The following is a 15,207-nucleotide window of genomic DNA, read 5'->3' as shown; positions in this document are numbered from 1 at the left end:
TTTTCTTTACAGGGCAGTAGCTTTCAAATTCACTGCATGTATTTTTTTTTTTTTTTAGTTTTATTTTTTCTTTCTGGTTAATTCAGTGCTTGTGAATAACACCAAAATCATAGGCACCGCACTGTAAATCTGTTTGTCTGAGAACAGATTTTGCACAAGCAGTGCAAAATTTCCTTCATAGACTGCCCTGTCATTGAGACACTCACCTGAGAGGGAAAACAACTGTAAAATCTGAGCATGCATTCAGAAAGAGGTGTTGATTTAAAGCCTGATAGAAGGTGGTCAACATTAATTCCATTATATTAAAAACTATCCACTATAAAACGCATAAATGAATTCTATGCTCATATTTCAGATGCAGAGGGTAAATTATTTGGTTTCAAAAAAGCACTCTGTTCTAGTCACAGATATAGAGCTCTGCTTTCTCCAAATCAGCACTGTTTCTGCCTTGATATATGGGGAAACATCTGAAGATGATGAGGTTTTCTCAGGACCGAGTCAGATGAAAAATACTATATTGTTACACGCACCCTGTACTGCCATAGGGCAGTCGTGACTTACAATTTTCAGCTGGTGGGGATCATAACAAAAAAATGTCTGTAGTAGTTTGCATGTGAGCATGTATAACATAACAGAGGTTTAAAGAACAAAATGTTGCAAACCACGTAGGTTACTCATTAGCAAGGTAATATCTGGCAAGCTGAGAATATTCAGTTTTTTGCACACTGGAAAACAGAAGAGAAATGGCCATAATCTCAAAGACGACTTTGGAATCTTTTCCCATGCACCCAGTCTGTGTTCAGTACAAATTGAAACATGTCTGTCTCTGCAAGTTTGAGGACAGCCAGCAAAAATCCTTACTAAGAGCAACTGTGGAGGTGTACAACACAAGAAAGATGTAATGCATGTACACACTAGAAACACTAAGACACACATATAAATGGAAGCATGCTACATGTATAACAACTAAAAATTTTTGTTAGTATTGTCTTGATGATGAAGAACCTATACTGTTCTCGTCTATTTTGATCTCTTGAACTCTCATTTTATTATTCTGCCTCTGCATGTCACTGTTGAAAAGCAACAATAAAGAAAGGTTACAGCAAGATTTATAATGTCCTGGTGGGGTTGCACCCCCTTGAGCTAACCCTGCATAAGGGCAATTAAAACTGCTACCTTGTTGGTGGTTATAAACTGTCGGGACATGGCCATCCTTGAGGATCTGATACTTGGATGATTCCTGTCACCATTCAGTGAGGACTGAGTTTTGGCACTGAGTTTATATACTACTGCTTTGATTCTGGGGTGTTAAGGAATGCAGCTTGAAAATGTTTAACTTGTTTTGACAGCAAGATTGCTTACTTACTAATACCACCAGTACCACCTTAAACTATTCTACAAGTGATTTTTTTTTTTTTTTTTTTTTTTTGGGGGGGGGGGGGGATAAAAGTATGGATATGTAATAGAACAGCTGTTAGGCTTGAAGAATCATGAATTTTTTTAATGACATGTGCTGTTTTACCTGGCCTTTTAGAGCTTCATAGTAGCAGGAAAACATGTAAAGCACAGCAAAGTACATGAGCAAGCCTTATTTTACAGCAAGTATTACAGCATTTCTTCAATTTTCATGGGTCACAGGGCAACACTGTATTCCAATTTTACTTTTTAGCCTGAGTCTGCTTACACGGATCTCTACTAAAGGGGGCTATCTTGGATAATCTGGTGGATTTTTATGACTCTTCCATGTTATGCAAGCAGAGGATTTCCAAACATTGATTTAATATTCAGGTTAAATATTTTTAATGTGTCAACATGAAGCACTATTTCAAGATCTCTAACTGTGAGCTAGAGTAATCCTCATCAGTTTCTAAACTATATTTTGATTTGCAACCTGACATTCTTAAGATAGTTGCCTAAAAACACACATGAAATGAATTAAGCGTATTGGCCAATAAGAGCTGATATTTTTGCTGTAAATCTGTGTTCTCTTACAGGTGGTTTCCAAAATTAACTAGTCACCCCTAAATGTTTAATGAAATTGTCACCTGATTTAATAGACACATTAAACTCCTATTTATAAATTACTGTGACATTATTAGTGCAACACTCTGTAATAAGTGATATAAATGCCAATGCATACATCACTATATTGTGTCTAGCTATCATGCCTGGAAGAAGATAAAAACCCTGTGATTTCAGGTCACATGAAATATCCTGCACTTTATCATATAATTAATATCACTTTAAATATAGCACAGTAGTATTAAAATAAGCATTACTTTGAAAACATACCATTTTGGAATAAAGCTAAATTTTGGTAAATATAAACCAAATTTATTTTTGCAAACAATCAAGAACTAAAATGTCATACCTTAAAAATGTTTTGTGATTTTTAAAAATTACATAAGATCCAAAGATAATGATTAGCCACCATTGAGTGTATTTCGGTATGTTGACAATGGTTTGAATTTATATTAAGCATTTTAATATCTGGATTTAAAAGCACAATTTCTGTAAAGAACTTCTCCCATTCAGTGCTCTACCATCTTTGAGAGCTTTGCAGAAAATAAGGTGAAAACACTAACATTTCTATCTTGGGTTTTTTTGGTTTTGTTTTGTTTTAAAGAGATTAGGCAAAGAAGACCTATCCATAAAAACAGAAGGTTCTTTTATCAGGTATATTGAAGGAAAGAGTTAATATAGATAAAATAAGTTGCAATAAGCATCAAAAGGATGCTTAGCAGGTAATAACATTGTTGGAAAAAAAGATCATCTGGAATGAATTGCATTATTCTAGAAGCAGATTTTTTGACTTAATGTTATTGATGTACTACTAAAACACCCTAATTTATTTTGTTTTTCACCACCAAAATCCTTCCATGTTTTATTTTATATATTTATTAAGTAACAGTGGTAAATGATATTCTGTCAAGAAACATCACTATAGCGTGTGCTACACTGCAATTAGATCTTTCTTCATTTTTGAAGTGCCTTTTCTGCAACTTGTAACAGTTCAGAAAAGTCCTAAGAGTTAAAACCATGCCATGTAAATTTGTGATAAGCGTTACTCTTAATGAAAATATCCCATTAGTTCTGAAGTTGCTTAAATAGATAATATTTTGTCCAAAATGAATATTATTTTGGCAGCTTAGACCTGACCCTAAATGACTACCCAGACTATCTCACATAAAGGAATAAAGACTAATGAATTACAGTGGTGCAGCAATAACATCTCTGTCCTCTGCAGTAAAAAGCACAGCAATCGTGTTGCCTGTGCTACAGCATCAAATGTGATTAGAGTCCTCGTTTGCATCTTTAGCGAGTGGCCAGAACAAAGATATGTGTTAGAGAAAGTGTAATTTGTATCTATTGGGCATCACAAATATGCAGTTTTTCATTATGTGAGCCCTCTCTCTTCAGACTGTAAAACAAACTCATTTATTATCTTTGTGATATTAACATACTGTTTTGTAAATCGTTTTGACTAATATTTTTAGTGTTTAACATCAACGCCTATACGTGTAATATCCAAGTACATTTTTGTCAAATCATCTAGTGAACCACATGTAGTCTTTTGCTGTTTTATTTATGCATCCTCTACTTAGAATAGCTTCCTGGAAGGGCAGGAGGGAAAATTAATTTTCTGTGAATTTTATTTATATTTAGGAAAAAAACCCACATTCCCAGCTTTTACATTAAAAAAAAAGTTAAAACATGGTATTAAAGTAAAAACTGAAGCATGATACCTCATTTTTATGGTAGGTGAATTTGAACTTCATTGTCTAGGGAAGTGGCATTTCGAGACCCAGGAAATGAATCCCTGACCTCTTTTTTGCATTGAGTAAGGGCCTTTACTTAAACTGAAAATTATACATAGCATCCAATTATACAGTGTGCTATTATTTTTTTCACAATTTGTTCTCATCTTTATTTTCTGAAAACTCCATTATCGAATTCCCACACACACACTCCTTGAACAGTTGACTATCGAATTACTTATGCCCTATTACACAAACAGTGGTCATATAATGAGAGAATTGCATAAATTCTCTGCATGTGTCTGTACACAGAGCTATAATGCAAGAGTTTGAATTATGAAGCAGTAAAACATATTAGAAGTACTTGAAAACATTCTGAACAATCAGAAACAAAAGCAAATGATACTGAGGCATAAGATAACAGAGGGTATCTTCGTTAATGGAAAACTGACTGAAAACTGACTTGGAGTAACCATACTTACCACAGAAATGACTGCATTCTGGGCTAGAGATTTCTGCTTTAAATCTTATCTCTGATATCAGTCTGACATTTGTTGCTAAAAATCAAGTATGACATTACAGTAGATTCAGTTAAAGTTAGTTGTACACCACAAACTTACCTCAGAACTCCCTCTTTTTTTGTTGTTTTATCCCAAAACCAAGGATAAGGAAATAAGAGAAACATACAAAGGTAGAAAGTAAAAGTTATAAACTTGTTCTCTAAAAATAATAATAACATCTATAGTGGCTGTATGAGAGGCTGAATGGTGAAGGGAATGAACAGTAGGAACTACTGTCAGTTGAAGAAGACTTGCCCCACCAGAAACAGGTACACATTTATAGTCCATTTTACTATTTTTTTGTGTCATTTTAACTTTTAAAGAAAGAGTAAAAAATTACCTTTCCCACATACTGAGGTTCGGAGCCCATGTACTCTTCCAGCACGAAAAATTGATTCCACACCCAGCCTCGTTTGACTCGCTGAGCAGACGACCTCCTCCCTGACACTGGGACAACATTTTCTCTTGGCTCTGCTTCTAAAGTCTGTTGTGGTTGTGAATGCAGCGGTGTTAGGAGAGCTCCATCAAACAGGACCCAGAGAAGCAGGGATAAGCAGTTCCTTGTAAGCATTGGCAACAGCTTCCCTATAGCAAGTAATAAAAACTCCAGCACTTAATGCAGAGCAGAGGAATCCAGGTTTGAGGTGTCTGTGGCCTCCACCACTTCGCTTCTGATTTTACAGCGGAAATGCTAATGCAAGCATTAATCCTTCTGATGACAAGGTTTTTGCCGCATTAAATTCCATCTAAAGGGACCTATAAAAGAGATTTACATGGCAACATCAAATTACATAAAATTACATTGAAGCGTTCATCAAAATTCTCACACCTAGTTAGTTTCTAGAGACAGAGAAAAAAATTAGGAATCACAGTTTTAAAAGAGATTGCTATTTTGATTGTAGCACTGAGCTGCTCTAGAACATTGTACAGTTATTACAGGAATAGTTTATTCTTGATCTGCTTAGCATTACCTTTGTGTCTGTCTGAGGACAGGCCTGTAGCTTTTGCTTTATGACTCAGTTATCAGACAAAACAGTTACCCATCAGTGATGTCAAAATTATTTACTCTGGATTGACACAGAAAATATTGGAGAAGAGAGGACCCACTCTTCCATCCTACTGTCCAGAGCAGGAATGCTTTGCTTGTTGTCTCTGACAGAAAAGCATGTTGGAAGCATCCCCTTCTGTCTCTGGGTGGACTTGGACAAAGTTTATACTGAACCTTGGGAGTCTGGAGGATAGATCTGTATGAATTCCATGGGAAATAAAAAATGGGAAATACTGCCCATTCAGCTAAATGCCACAAAGCTGTCAACACACAATATGAAGTCTATGACTGGCATTCTCTTCTCACAACAAGCCTTGTATCAAAATGATAGCTGTGTTGTTCTTCAGGTCTACTGTAAAGTACATTAAAAAATGCAGGCCTGATACATGGCGAAAATGTTAGAACTGCAGTCAGTGTAGAAAATGAAACAACATGGAAGATAAGACAGTGACACTCATTTACACTGACAAATGCCAGATACACAGATTAAAAATAAATCAGTGCTAACTAACTACAGGGCTGAGACAGAACTATCACATCAAGGTGACAATTAAAACTCTGGTGATCCTTGTAGCAGCCAAATGTCATCAGCAAACAAGGAGAAAAAAAAAACAACCTGAAGGAATTGTTATTCTCTCACATTGCTCTGCTTATACCAGCACAGACCATTTTAACAGAAAGACGGGAAAATATACTATTTTCTAGCCACAGTATAATTAACAGACATCCTTTCTTTTTGTATTTATGATATGTTCTGATTCATTATCTACAATTAATAAAACGACGGTGCTAAAGGATCTTAATATTTAAATATTAGCGGTGTAAATATTTAAAAATTATGGAATATGAAACAAGTTCAATAAAATGTAGCTCTAGCTGTCATTTGCAACTTTATGCCAAATTCAGCAGCAATAAAAACTGGTGAAAATGAGCACTCATGCTATCTAAAAATGCTGTGACCCAGCCATCAATAAAGACACCGTGAAGACTGCTAAATCTATGGAATCCATGCTGAAACAAATGGAGCTATTCTAGAATTTAGAATTAGACAATAAACAATAACACAACATATACATTCATTTTCAGGTCAGCAGTAGTAAGTACTAAGGCAACATGAAGACTTTAGTATTTATTTTCCCCCACGCTTCCAAGCTATTGATCTTTCTTTTAATAGAATGAATTAATGGATTCCATGAAGCTCTCCTTGCCTATGCTGGCCCTGATGCAGGTGTTATAACTGAACCGTCACACTTCCATAAGGCCCAGGACATCTGTTTAACAAATACACTTTCCCTTCCATGGCTCTTCTTCATTAGGGGTGTATGACTGGCAGGCTGCATGTTGCACTAACTTGAATAGAAGGGGATCAAAGTTGTTTTCTGACAACTAACATTTCCATAAACCACAGTTCTATGCTAACAAATTTTAAATCCCACTGTGGATTGAAGACATAAGAATAAATTAATAATCTTTTCTCATTAAGACCTACAACCTAGAAATGAAGTGCCAGCCTACTCTATAGTCTGCTGGTTGTCAGGTACAAGAAATACTGCTTGAGGATTTAAAGATGGATGCATTTTACATTTTAAAAACAAAATACAATTTATATCACTGTGGAATTCACCACTTGGTTAAGGCCATATTTTGTCATTGATTTTTAAACAGAAGTGTCTACCAAATCAATGAAGAGTTCTGCTTAAAAATCAATGACACAATATGGACCTCAGAAAAGAAGAAACAGTAAAGTACCTAACCATATATATTTTTAGTTTTCAAACACTGCCAAAGGTTATATTTTCCTTCTGAATAATATTATTACTATCCATAACAATAAATAATGTAGAAATTACATGCTGAAGTATCTAAATAGAAAGGATTTGCAATTGGGAGCCTGGAAAACCTAACACATTTTGAAGAAGATAAAAAAAAAAATCCTAGAAAAATAAAGGCACTTCCTATTCTAAGTTTAGGGTAAGATTTTCTGTTCTGATTAGAAAGGCTATGTTTTAGGTCTTAATAAAGAAAAAAATGTGGTGAAAAGATATATAGTGCAAGTGAGTGTTTTAATTCTACCTTCAGAAAAGATTAAAAATGAGGGAGGAACTATCTGCTCATGATCTTTTTTTTAAAAAAAAAAGTTTTTCTAAGTTGTGCTCAGGACATTTCAATTTTTTCCATCCAAAGCAAAATATCCCTAGGTAAAATGGGGACAAACTTCCCACCTGCACTATCATTTGTATTTTATGGATTTTATTCCAGCAAAGAAACTTTAAGACAGGACCCTATCACACTAGAGAACTGTACTCAATATTATTATTATATTTGGTATGTATTTCTATTGGCAGGGTTTTTTTATTTAACATGACTTTTTGTACTTCTCCTTTCAATGCATTCAGTGGTATCTATCAGGTTCAGACTGTGTTCATCCATAATTCAGTTTCAAGACTTCCAAATTCCTGATCCTCTCCTGATCCATGGTTGCAGGGTGCAGGCCTAGTTTTTATGGCAAAATCATATTAACCATGAAACATAACAAAAAAATAAAAACAAACAACTCAAAGTATCCTTTTGAACTGTGCAGCCATAGATGGGAACTGGAAATAAAAAACATAAAAAAGTGGTGGGGTAGTCTGCATTGCTTCAGAAACCCCAAAATCATGCTGTATTCAATTTAACAGCTATACCGCTGCTCTTTGCTGAGGAGGCTCTGTACATTACAGTTCTCCCAGCAGAGCTTTGCCTCCGGCCATGTCTGTCAGTCAGGGAGCTTTTAAAATGTTATACAGCACCAAAAGTAACTAAAAGAGATTGAAGGACTTCAATGAAAGGAGAACAATTCCCCCTTGGCTGGAAGGTTAGTAATGAAGTGCAAAACACAGAACACTTTAACCCCTTCTCTGTCAGTCTCCCAGACTGCCTTCCAGAATGCATGCTGCAGAGTCAGGAAAGAGCAATGCCAGCACTTGCTTCATTCCCTACAGCTGATGAATGGGAGGCTCAGAGAAAAATGGGAGGCTAATAGGTGTTGCAGTACAGGATTGCAGCACAGATTCCCTCATCAGCTGCAAAAGAGTTCACCATGAAGAATTTTCTTCTTTTTTAATTTAAAGCTCAGCAGTTGGAAGGCCAATAATTGAGAATGTACTGGGTCTGGCTGAGCCAGAATTGTTTTTCCCTTGTAGCAGCCCTCATGGTGCTGTGTTTTATGTTGGGAGCTGGCAGGGTGTTGATAGCACACTGGTGTTGTGGCTACTGCTGAGTAGTGCTTACACAGCACCAAGGCTCTTTCCAACACTTTCCCCCCCACAGTGGGACAGGGTGGGCAAAATCTTGGGAGGGGACACAACCAGGACAGCTGACCCGAACTGACCAAAGGGATATTCCATACCATATGACGTCTGCTCAGTATAAAGCTGGGAGAAAGGAGGAAGGGGGTGGGGTCACCCTTGGTCCTCCGGGGCAACCACTACGCGTATTGGAGCCCTGCTTCCTGAGAAGGCCCGACATCGCCTGTTCATGGGAAGTAGAGAATAAATCTGTTTTCTTTTTTTGCTTCCGCGCGCGGACCTTTGCTTCGCTTTGCTTATATTAAAACTGCTTTTGTTTTACCCACAAGGGTTGGTTATTTTCTTTCCCCTCTTTGCCCTATTGAGAAAAAAAAGGGGAAAGGGGGGGAAGTGATAGAGCGACTTGGTGGGTACCTGGCATTTAGCCAAGGTCAAACCACCACAGAGAGTCTAGTACTTTGGCACTCAAGAAAACAACTAAAGCTTGATGCTGTGTAACACTTCAACAGTAGGAAACTGAGGCAGAGGGAAGCCTAGTGGAAGTGGCCTGATAGAATATATTTAATAACACAGATGCAACTTGTACAGCAATTCAAAGGCTAAGACTGATATTTCTTTTAGTCTGTGTTTATTGTTTTGCATTTTCTTTTTAAGCTATGTGTTATTCTTCCAGTCAGGATGCCTAAACCTGTTTTGGTGCTTTTATGTTGTCATATGCTCATTAGATGTTTAAATCTAGCACCCTTATATACCTCTGCCTGGAAAACTGCAATTAGGGCTAGGAGATGAGGATTTAGAAATCCAATCAGAACATTTAGCCATAAGTAAGGTACTATATTTCCTAAATTTTTTAAAGAATTATTTCCTCTGATGTTCATGAAGAGATACTTAACTAGTAAGAGAGTTGTGCACAGACATGCACCCTCAATGTATCTCTTCCTCATACAATATGAAAGTACATAAGGCCAAATTTTTCTTGGATCTTGCTTTTTTTCAAGATTAGTTGTTGCTAGTAATTTCTTCAGACTATTTTATATGGATTTAAGTACCATTATGGATTACATATTTAACCCATAAAGAGAGCTACAGAGGGGGAGCCTGTATGAACTTAGCCCCACACATGCTCGTGAAATGCAAATGATGAATTAAATTTCACTACTAAGATTATTTATTGAGAATAACAAAATACAGTACAAATGGTGCTTCTGCAAGAATTCTGATACTCACCTGGGTTATACTGCCATTAATCTAAACAGCCTGAGCAAAAGAATGCTTTCAGAATAGCAAAACTGATGCATGCCATTACTGCTGCAATAACTCTTAATCAAGGGAGCCATGGCACTGCAGATACAAATCACCTCACTAAGTTTGGCAAAGGTTATCCTTTCTGGAGAGGACACCCATACATCCTCTACAATCACTAGTATGCACATAAGGCCTGATTTAGAGAAGTCTTTGAAAGGAAACACTAAATGATATTTGATCTTGTCATGGTTTAATCCCAGCAGGCACCTCAGCCCCACCCAGACACACGCTCCACTCCCCCTGCGGTGAGATGAGGAAGAGAATCAGAAGGGTAAAAGTGAGAAAACTCATGGGTTGAGATAAAGACAATTTAATAGGGAAAGCAAAAGCTTCATATGCAGGCAAAGCAAAAGAAGTTCATTCAGTACTTCCCATCGGCAGTCAAGCCTTACCCAGGTAAGCAGGGCTTCATCACACGAAACTGTTACTTGGGAAGACAAATGCCATAACTCCAAACATTCCCCCTTTCCTCCTTCTCCCTCCTCAGTTTTATTGATGAGCACAATGTCATATGGTATGGAATATCCCTTTGATCAGCTGGGGTCAGCTGTCCCAGCTGTGTCCCCTCCCAGCTTCTTGTCCATCCCCAGCCTACTCACTGGTGGGGTGGGGTGAGAAGCAGAAAAGGCCTTGACTCTGTGTAAGCACTGCTCAGCAGTAACTAAAACATCCCTGTGTTATCAACACTGGTTCCATCACAAATCCAAAACACAGCCCCATACTAGCTACTGTGAAGAAAATTAACTCTATCCTAGCCAAAACCATTGCAGATCTGTGTGAAGTATCTACTTGGATCAGACTGCAGATGCTCTACTGTCACATGCAGACAAGCAAGAAACACTAAAGCTCCATGAAGCACTCAAAACTGTCTTCAGTCCAGCAAAGCTGGTAATTGCACCTCCATGAATGGAGGCAAATTGCTTACTGACAAAATATCAATTATGCACTAATGGTGGGAATGTTTCTGCAGCCACCCTAATCATAAATCTATCAGTATAGCTTTTGCTTATGTGAAACAACAGCTAATGTAGAGCAACCATCTTTCTACCCATAAAGAGCTTCGAAAAAACTTGGCAGTACTGTAAAATGGTTGATCTATGCCAGATGGAAAGCCAGCTAAAATCTATAACTGTGGATATGCTGTAATAGCTGACCATCTAACCTCGCTTCTCTGAGATATCTTGAAATAAGGAAATGCAACAGAAAAAAAGTCTATGCTGACAGTATCTATTAAAATTAACTGCTAAAGTATTTGTGATGATATATCTTGTGGTTAAAGGAACAGTAAAAGGATATGGAGAACCTCAGTTCATCTCTCACCTTGATATGTTTTCTTTCTCTGACCTTAGGCAAATCAGTTAGACTGATATTCTCAAAGGTATTTAGTTAAAGAGTTCCCATTTGATTAGGCTCTCGATGTCCATAACTCTGTGAGTTTGACTTTCTTGAGACTCACAGCCTATCTAGCCACTTTGGAAAAATAGTAATTCTTCCTTTTTTCCACCTTTTTCCACCTTGTCTTTTTTAGTTAGGCTAGGAACTACTTGGTAAAAACAGAGGTTAGGAGGGAGATTACAAGTGAACAGATTAGAAACCTCAAACTACCAAGGAGAGTAATTCTCAATCCATCCTACAAGTCAGAAGAGTTTCAACAGAGTGATTGAGCAAGTCCCACCTCTGCAGCCACAAAACCCATTTGGCAAGTGTAATATCTGGAATCCATGCCAAGTAACTCTCATGGGGCAGAAAAAAAATAAAAAAATCAGTGTTTCTACCTACTAAGAAAACATCCAATTTACTGGAGTCTCAACATGATCCAAAACAGTTACTCCTTTATCTGCCTTTGTGTGGGACACAATAAGTCTAGAAACTGTTGTGGTTTAACCCCAGCTGGCAACTAAGCACCACACAGCCGCTTGCTCACTCCCCACCAGCAGGATGGGGGGAAGTGTTAAAGTGAGAAAACTCGTGGGTTGAGATAAGGACGGTTTAATAACTGAACTAAAATATAATAATAGCAATAATAACAATAATAGTAAAAATAGTAATTAAAAGGAAAATAGCAGAGAGAAATAAAACCCAAGAAAGACAAGTGATGCAAATAAAAACAATTGCCGATGCCCAGCCAAAACCGATGCCTAGCCAACCCCTGAGCAGGAGACTCCCAGCCAACCTTCCCCATAGTTTTATTGCTCAGCATGACATCACATGGTGTGGAATATCCCTTTGATCAGCTGGGGTCAGCTGTCTCAGCTGTGTCCCCTCCCAGCTTCTTGTGCACCCCCAGCCTACTCGCTGGTGGGTGGTGTGAGGAGCAGAAAAGGCCTTGACTCTGTGTGAGCACTGCTCAGCAGTAACAAAAACATCTCTGTGTTATCAACACTGTTTCCAGCACAAATCCAAAACATAGCCCCATAGTAGCTACTATGATGAAAATTAACCCTATCCCAGCCAAAACCAGCACAGAAATCTAGAATGGCTGTCTAGCTATATAGATTGACCCCACATGAAGCTGAACACCTGAATCTCTGTGGCTGTTTATATGAAGTTGGTGATGAAAAGGAGGAACAGAAACCCAATACCCTGAGCCAACCCCAAATATTCTGTAGCTTAGTGATGAGAGCACTCAGATAAAATGTGAGAAATATGGGTAGAAAATGCACAAATGGAAGATGAATCTTAGTATTTCTGAAAGATATATGTCATCTTCTGGAGGAGAACTGTACCGACTGAACTACTGCACAACTAGCAGATGACGGCCTTTCTCCTGCAGTAAGATGACTTTAGGTCTCCTTTTGTTAAATTCTATTACAAAAGCCCCCAAATCCTAATATTTCATGTCAAATATTCTGCTCGATATAAAGGTACTAATTATTCAACTTGTCAAGAAAAATATGAGTTTGATTAAGGCTGTGATTCTTGGATTTGACTGGCAAAGACACACCCTCTTTCTAATCAATGGTTATTTGCAGAGTTGTATTTTCTATACTGAGTTAAAAGTTCAATTCTAATGCCAGTTATGCCTATAGATATCAGGAGTGACACTAATATGAATCTGGAATACTCTATTAAGTTTTTACTGGCATAAAACCAAAGTGAGACAAGAATGATGTCCCTGATCTTCGAGTATAACTGCCCTTGTAGCACATTCATAGGAAGGTTGCCACAAAGATATATTATAGCACAAAAAACATGTAATACACTATACCAGTATCCAATAAACATATTTATGACGTGTCTAACATTGGAGAGGATTCTAATTATGGATGGCATTTCTAAGCACTGCAATAATAAAAGTATTATAGCTCCACAGACATGCTTTAATAATTGACTTTCCAGCATATAAAAAAGTGATTACTTAAGAGAGTTTGGTAACATAACAAAATCAAATGATATATGCTTCCAAAAAAAATGTAGCTGTACAGTGCTGAATGTTATAGAAAAAATAATGAAAAAAGCAATATAAAAATATTTGGTGTGAGTGCAAAACAATAAAATGTTTCTGTATGCAAGTATTTATACATATTGTATCAGTTTTGTCATCATTAGCAATACTTACAGGAGATCATTTATGACTTAATATAAGCTACTGAGACATCATTCTCTACATGGGAAATTATCATGTCTAACTCACAAAGATGCATAAGAATATCAGGGAAATAATTGTTAGAAAAAAGAGACTGAAACTTTCATTATAAAACTGAAAATACATCAGTCAATGCACAAGGGTCCACGGTTAATTGAACTCTTGAAAGTTAATGCAGGTAAAATGAAATTTTCACTACAGGTTAAAAATTAATGTTTATTTTGATGGGATTCAAATCCAGGACAGTACTACTCTGTAAATATGTAACGCAGCTCTACAGTTTAATCATTAGTTAAAATTAAGAAACAAAGTGCCTCAGAATAGCACAAAGTTTCCTTTACTTTAGGAAGACAGATGATGAAGTAACATTATAAATTTTATTTTTATTCTGTCTTCTATCATGTTATGTTGGTCTTGTCTCAGAAAAGTACTATGGTGAAGCTATACCTGCTTTGTCAATGATCTAGAATTTTTATTTTTGATAAATTATAACATTTTCATTTCTGGTAGGAATATGTGAATGTCAATGCTAAAGCATGGACAATCACGAAACCATCCTTCATTCTACTGTCCTATGTTTTTTTTGAGTGAATACATGAGATGGGGGGAAAGGAGAAAAAGGCAAACAAATCAAAACCTTTCAACACATTAGCAATATATGTAAAGGAAGAATTGACAAATCTCAGGCTGCAACTCATATATATTTATAATTTTGTAAGTAACACAGAATACTGGAATGAATGTTAGAACATTTTAATGTGCTCTATAACATACAATTTTATTATTCCTTAGGGTATTTATGATTTTCCCAACCTGTAAAGAATTCTATCAATTACTTAATATTGCAGACATACTTTAGTTAAGATCCCATTATTAAAAGACTTTCTGCTATTGGTCAGGCTCTGATTATGATAAATTTGATACAATCCATTATAGTTTCTTATGTTAGAAGGACTACATAAATATACTAAATTACAAAACTAACTCAAGGATAGATATTTTGAAATGAATCCTTGCAGGCATTTGTTTGTGTACTGTGTATATAGTGGCACAATTATTGCTTAATACAAACTTGGTGAATAACCTTAGACACTTGAAAATACGGGTCTCCTATTGCCAATTATTGCAATTTGGATAAAATAGATTTAAATGTGTCTGTCTCTCTCACCATAGTATTAAGAAGTATTTAATCCTTAATATTCCTTTGCATAATATGGAAATGGATTATGGAAATCCATAGCTCAACTTGTGCTTTCAGCCCAACTCTTACATTTTTTGGTCTTCTGAAAGGTTAATAGATATGTGTTAACAGTACTGAATTATCTAATTTCAGAGAATGGTAGCCTCCTTAGGAAAAAATGACAGACAGCAGTTTTGCCCAACAAATTTCAAGCCATTAATCTCATGAATATTAACAAGTAGTCCCAGAGACAACAGGACTGAGAGATAACCCATCAATTTCCTTAACTGTGAGAACATTCAGCTCAGGTGTCTCAATATTCTGGAATCACCTAGTTTACACTGGGCTTACTCTAATGCTCAATAATAAATAACTCTTATGCTTAGTAATATATCTCTTTTCACAACTTGTTTTGAGTTTTCTCGCTCTACCTACATATGCTGTTAGGACTGGCAGTTATGATGAGCCTATGGCTCTTTTGTG

At 36.6% G+C, this 15,207-nt stretch overlaps 1 protein-coding gene across 2 annotated transcripts in view; it reads right to left on the bottom strand.

The window, feature by feature from the left end:
* CDH12 (cadherin 12) overlaps window positions 1-15,207 on the bottom strand; it is a 320,014-nt gene that overhangs the window by 157,456 nt on the left and 147,351 nt on the right. For both annotated transcript variants that reach the window (XM_074873891.1, XM_074873900.1), the window contains exon 4: window positions 4,659-5,074. In XM_074873891.1, the coding sequence (XP_074729992.1) occupies window positions 4,659-4,889 (231 nt within the window). In that variant the 5' untranslated portion in view covers window positions 4,890-5,074. The remainder of the gene's footprint in view (window positions 1-4,658; window positions 5,075-15,207) is intronic.

This window comes from Strix uralensis, chromosome 1, assembly GCF_047716275.1.
Source record: "Strix uralensis isolate ZFMK-TIS-50842 chromosome 1, bStrUra1, whole genome shotgun sequence".
In the NCBI taxonomy this organism is placed as follows: domain Eukaryota; kingdom Metazoa; phylum Chordata; class Aves; order Strigiformes; family Strigidae; genus Strix; species Strix uralensis.
The sequence above is the reverse complement of the archived record's forward strand: the minus strand, read 5'-3'. Positions and strand labels throughout refer to the sequence as shown.